Here is a 5,899-nt window from a genome sequence, read left to right as displayed (position 1 = left end):
TCAGAGGGGAGTGTTGGAGACCAGGGATTCTGATTCTGAGTAGGATTACCCTACTTAGGGTGATTCCTAGGTATTGGATCTCGGTATTCCTAACAGTGTGAAATATTTTCAATAATATCACAGTTACAGGTATGCGCAAGAAAATTCTAAATGGTTAACTTGGACAGCCAACAATAGTTACAATAACAGAAATCTTATGAAAGACAGGGAAAAGGCAATAATCAGGCCTTTTTCCACGTCTGTCATTTCTCTCCAACTGGTTTTTAAATTGTAATAAGAAGGTGATGACTTTTTAAATAGCATTATATAACATTCTTTTGTATTTACAAAATTCACATACCCAGCTCTTGTATCATAACATTGCTGAATCATCACTTATTTAGTATAACCAAGACTTTTAGCTAGTTTCTGTATATTCTATTAGTGGAAAAAAACTATTCTTGGTCACATATAAACCATCACATCAATTCTACATTTTCTCAAATTGAGGCCTGTATTGCAGAAGAGGGTAGTGTCATGAACATGGCTTAATGAGGAAAGGGTTTTCACGTGACGCATAGTTATGAGTCACAGGTATGTTATTGTTTCGCGCATATGACCTTTTCGGGTTATATGATTAGAGACGATCGTCGCAATAGATTTGTGATGCTTTCGCACATGGCTCAAGTATGAGTCATGGAACATGCGCCTGATGAGTATGCCTTGCGAGTGTGCCTTACGGGTAAGCCTTGCGCATATGATTTATGTTTTGCACATGACCTCATTATGAGGTCATGGGTTTCGTGCATATGACTCAGTTGAGTCATATGACTTGTTTATTGCATTATGATTGGTTTATGAGTTTTGCACATGACCTCGCTATGAGGTCATGGGTTTTGAGTATGTGATCACTTTGGTCATATGACTAGTTTGTTATGATTTGGTTTCGCACATGTGACCACTTTAGGTCACATGACTAAAAGGTGGGAAGAACACTATATAAGGAGGCCAATGCGGCCGAGGAAGATAGGTTCTTCACGCTTTGTTCTAAGTACTTTTCCTACTTATTACTTTAATGAATATAAAACACCTTTACGATCTTTATCCTTATTGCAACGTTATCGTTACGCCAAGGAAGGCGCTTTACGAAAAAGAGTTAGAGAAAGCTTACGATAGGCGTTCCTGGTAGAAGACAAGGGTCTTGTACTATCGGTAACGTAGGCAGAGGCCTAGAGCTATCATAAGACAAAGGAAGAAGACAGGAAGAGAAGTATCGTTCCCCGTCGCCAAGCACTAACTATCCAGAGAGGGATCATTACAGGTAGGAACAATTTCAATTTCTAGTTAATTATATTTTTTTTTTTTTTTGTTTATTTATTTATTTTGTTATTTTGTTACTTGCCCATTTTCTCCTAAAGTACTGCAGGGAAATAATATATTATTGTTGATATAAGAACAAGTATATATTGTCTGTGCCACACTAATTACCCAAAAACCTCCCAGTGCACACTAATTCACGCTAATGCAAACCTGGTCGTGCCCACAAAGGTTAGGACATTACGAGTACAGCTGTGATCGGTCTTGTCTGGAACGGCAGGTCAACGGTCCATAGATAACCGAACGGAACCTTAGCCCTCAGCTGAGACAAATAAAAAGGAAAAATACAATAGACCTTAGTAGGAGAGGCAACTCCAATGTCCTAGCTCCATTCCCAATTATTTCGTTTTTTAAAGTATTCGACAGCAACAATGGAGCCTAAATGCAATTCATTGAATCCATGTTTTTCCTTATATTTTCAGGATAGTAGTGAATCCGCATATCGAATCAGTCCATGTGCGATATCTCTCAGAACCTGACAATCCATGGCAAAGTAATTAAACAATAGCATTGTGAAACTTTTGTTTCCCAGTTTCTCGCCCTAAACCGATCCCGTCTGATCCATGTTCGGCCGACGTCTGCTTGAATAGACACCCGAGGCCATGTGCCGATCGACGTCATCCCGGAGCCTCAACCCAACCTCGAAAATTTCCCTCAGCATCAAATTTCTCGACATAGAGAGCAAACATCAGAATAATCAATGGTCTCACGATTTATTTTCCCATCAACAGCTTTCCTGGGGCTCGCTGCGTACACGCTGCGGTCTCCTAGCTCTATTATCCGCCATGTTCATTGCGAGTCCCACGATTGGGAATTCGCCAGGGCTCCCAATAATCAGTCACCATTGGCAACTAAACCCCGGACTACCTTCTCCCCTTTGATCTATCGTCAAGTTGCATCCGGGTCTTTTATCGGTCTCGCTGCTGGGCTGGCTATCTGCAGGTTTAGCAAATCGATCGCCTTGATATTCGGGAGTTTGCTGTTGCTTGTTGAGGTATCGAACAAAGCAGAAATTATCCATGGCTGGTATTCCCTAACAGTCAAGTATGCTAACGGATTGGTTTTTAGTTTCTGGCCATGAAAGGGTTTCATGTCATTCCGTATAAACGTTTGTCTAGGTGGACGAAGAATATTGATCTGAAAGATCTTATTACAAGAAATATGGCGTTTAAGTAAGTATTTTTGAGTTTGGGGTCTGCTCTCTTAGTACTAGCGTGAGATTTAGAGAAGGTTTTCTGCTGATCGCACTTGTAGGGTATCTTTTGGTGCAGCTTTTGCGTTATCGTCATATAATTGAGCCTTAGTGGAGCCCAGGTTGCAGAATGAATACATACAATCGAGTGTCATGTATTATATCCATAAATACTACTACCGTTTTTCGGATACTGAAACCTAACCTCTCCTTTGGCCGCTCTAGAACCACCTGGCTGGAGGGCACCCTCTTTCATGAAATTAAAGACATTGTTTTTATTTTATTTTGTAGATCCCTGGGTTACTTGTACGCTAGAATATCAGGGACTTTGATAGGGCACTATGCATCAGCACTTGCACTGTTCCAACCTCAAACACCAGCAGGGCTCGTCAGAAACCCCGACCGCCAACCAAGCCTGCGGATAAAAACACCAGGAGCCTTATTTTCGCGCCGGAAACCTAATTCTTTCACCAATGAGACTGTCTAAATTATCACTACGTCCAAGAAGTCACAAGAGCTGTGGGGGGGGGGGCAGATTCGTTTTGGCTGCGCTCGTAACCCGTTCCCGTCACGGCACTGCTCCTCGCACAGGCAATGTGGACTGTCTTTTGGGCGGTCTGAAACAATAATAGTTATACCCCCAAAACATCAAGCACAAGCTACAACTAATTATCCAGCCTTGAAAACTTGTGATATTTTAGGGATGTGGGTGACCATTTCAATGCTAATGCCCAGGATTCCTTTGTGACCTTATTTACTATCAATGTTATTGAAGCCCGTATGCAGTTAGCGCGCAAGTCGTTTTGGTGGCCTACCATTCCATCGCCCTAGATACAACCCCTAGTGAGCCCTAGTACCAATATGGTTCTCAATGGTCGACCAAGCCCAACCCATTCCATAGGCAACACCGGTAATTGCCAATTGTCAATGGTTATCAAGGGTGCTTTGCTCAATTGTTTCTTTCATTCATTGAGAAGTGTTACAGTTTTTTTTTTTTTGACAGTGGGGTATGCACTCGTGCTCAATGACTATGCATCCATAAAATTCTATAGGCCCAAAGATGGAACATTTTGCCCCCATTGACTACAGTATCGAAGTCTCCCGGTCAGTCCGACCCCCACCAATAGATTGTCTCAATAGCCATGAAGCCCATCAAACAGTGCCGAGAGTATATATCTCCCTTTCACCAGCTCTGATTCCTTCGACATGATGCTACACACCTTCCTTCCAGATATCTCATGCCGAGCCGGCACATCTGACTATCGACACATGGACACACCTCGTGATTCTAACTCTTTATCCCTCTTGCTAGTATAAAGTACGCCCCCTCTGATCCTTACCCATACTCCCCTTCTTTTTGTGTTCCTCCCTCGCTGAAGAAACTAGTCATTCCTTCGCCATCCAGACTCCCTCACGACCAAATCAAAAAAAAAAAAGATAAAAAATAATAAAAAGATAAAAAAATATGAAAGTCACCATCCTCTTCCTCGCAACACTCCTCAGCGCCGCCCTCTCGGAGCCCATCCCCTGGGAGGTAAACGGCAACCGCGGGGTCTACAGGCGTGAGCCGGAGGCCGAAGCCGAGGCATGGCACCCAAGAGCCGGAGACCCCATGGCTATCTGGCAAAAACGCAATGCAGAGCCCTACCCAGAGGCAGAACCCGAAGCCATCCCGTGGACTCCAAGGTATATAACTGTCCCACATACTCAACAGCTTGGACAAAATGCCAACTAACTGACATCCTTAGACCCGGCCGTGGAGCATACAGACGCCACGCCAGACCCTGGACCCCAAGGTAAATTTCGTGCCACCCCGAGTGACAAATCATGTCCAAGATTTAACCAGCGCTTACTTAGCTGTCATAGGCCTGGCCGCGGTGCATACAGACGCTCTGCCGAAGCCTGGCATCCAAGGTATCGCCCCTTATTCTCCTCCTCCTGTTTCTATGGTGGACTATTGACTGACGTTATATAAACCAGAGCGGGCCCACCAGCCTACACCCTCAGCAAACGTGATGCGGCGCCAGAGCCAGTTCGCTTTCAGCCGATTGGCAGCTTTTATAAGGAATAATTTCCTCACACGCCCCCCTCCTCCGACGTGAACATAGCAAACCAATCCCTATCTTTCCCAGAAAAACCTCTCCGAACCCAAACAGAAACCAATCAACATCACAAAACATCACCCTTATCTAACAATTTTCATCATTACCACCAACACCACCCCAGCGCCGTTCCAGACCCGACAACCAGAAGTGGATTTTTCGGAATGATACTCGACACCAACCCCGCTTTCTTCCTACCGCCCCGGTCAAATTTTCCTCTTTTTTAATTCACAATTTCGTGATCTCCATCCACTATCCTTACCTCCACCCTTACCTTTCTTTGGCACTTACCGTACATGTATCGGGAAATCCGGCAGACCTTGATGCCTACTGGATTCTCATATCTACTTGTTTATCTATTTATTTATGCGCTTATCGAGACGCAATGAAGGCAATGGTAGACACTATACGGGAACTTATCTATCCATGACACCTCTCCAAAAAAAACGAAAAAGAGACGACCAGAACCGAAAACGATGGAGTGTGGGTTTTTCCTTTTACTCATTTCATTTCATCCCCACTTTTATTTCATATTACTCCCACTCTCACATCTATATTTTATATGTACCTTTATTCCCCTCTCAGGCGGGCTTGGATCGTCGAAACGGATTCGACATTCACCCGCGCCCCGAGGGCTAGTTTCTTACTCTTATCTAATCTTCCCTTCTCACCTCTTCCTTGCTTCGCAGGAGGGTCTGGCCCGGACACCCAGACATCTTCTTGCCCTGCTCTTTTTGTGGAAAAGTGGGACGGACGGACGGACGGACGGGAGCCCGACCTTGAATGTTTGAAATCGCATATATTTTTTAAGTACCCTTCCAAACAGGAAGGGTTCTGTACCTAGCTACGTAGCTACTCTTGTATAGTAGCCTTTTGGTAATTAGGGTGATAAATAAAGAGTTTTTCGCCCTACTCTGTTTTCTCCTTCTCTCTCTTTTTTCTTCTTTCCTTCTTTCCGCCAAAGTGATTGTATACCCACAGTAGACGGATGAAGTGAAGCTTGATATCCAGCACTTGTTGTGGCTCCTCAGACGTGATATATTCACGGAAGTGGTGTCCTCGGGTCGTGACGGTTATTGCTGTCTGTAAAGGTCTTTGATGTCCGGGTGGCGGAAGTGGCTCTGAAAAAAAGGGAAGTGATGGCGCTGCAGCTCTCTCTCTAGTTTACATCGCCTTTGTCTTTGCTTTAGCTTTGACTTCGCTCCCCTTACGATCCCGATAAATGGGGGGCGCCGCGCCACTAGGACTG

At 44.3% G+C, this 5,899-nt stretch overlaps 2 protein-coding genes; both read left to right on the top strand.

The window, feature by feature from the left end:
- Nucleotides 1–2,056: 2,056 nt before the first annotated feature.
- GSTUM_00004100001 (uncharacterized protein) lies at nucleotides 2,057–2,747 on the top strand (the record flags this gene model as incomplete). XM_002842445.2 has 3 exons in its annotated part: nucleotides 2,057–2,350; nucleotides 2,425–2,528; nucleotides 2,611–2,747. The coding sequence occupies 3 exons, from the start codon at nucleotides 2,057–2,059 to the stop codon at nucleotides 2,651–2,653; spliced, it is 441 nt and encodes a 146-aa protein (XP_002842491.1). The 3' UTR covers nucleotides 2,654–2,747.
- Nucleotides 2,748–3,783: 1,036 nt separating this feature from the next.
- GSTUM_00004099001 (uncharacterized protein) lies at nucleotides 3,784–5,567 on the top strand. XM_002842444.2 has 5 exons: nucleotides 3,784–3,866; nucleotides 3,935–4,234; nucleotides 4,297–4,344; nucleotides 4,415–4,462; nucleotides 4,529–5,567. Exons 2-5 carry the CDS (start codon nucleotides 4,014–4,016, stop codon nucleotides 4,617–4,619), a joined length of 408 nt encoding a protein of 135 aa, XP_002842490.1. The 5' UTR covers nucleotides 3,784–3,866; nucleotides 3,935–4,013; the 3' UTR covers nucleotides 4,620–5,567.
- The last annotated feature ends 332 nt before the right edge of the window (nucleotides 5,568–5,899 follow it).

This window comes from Tuber melanosporum (assembly GCF_000151645.1).
Source record: "Tuber melanosporum whole genome shotgun sequence assembly, scaffold_10, strain Mel28".
Lineage (NCBI taxonomy): Eukaryota > Fungi > Ascomycota > Pezizomycetes > Pezizales > Tuberaceae > Tuber > Tuber melanosporum.
This window is presented reverse-complemented; position numbering and strand designations above follow the sequence as displayed.

What these genes read in the sequence shown, in the direction of transcription:
- GSTUM_00004099001 (XM_002842444.2), top strand. Translation starts at nt 4,014, where the DNA reads ATGAAAGTCACCATCCTCTTCCTCGCAACACTCCTCAGCGCCGCCCTC. An exon ending in GCCAGACCCTGGACCCCAAG is followed by an intron (nt 4,345 to 4,414) that starts GTAAATTTCGTG and finishes TAGCTGTCATAG; the next exon opens with GCCTGGCCGCGGTGCATACA. An exon ending in GCCGAAGCCTGGCATCCAAG is followed by an intron (nt 4,463 to 4,528) that starts GTATCGCCCCTT and finishes TATATAAACCAG; the next exon opens with AGCGGGCCCACCAGCCTACA.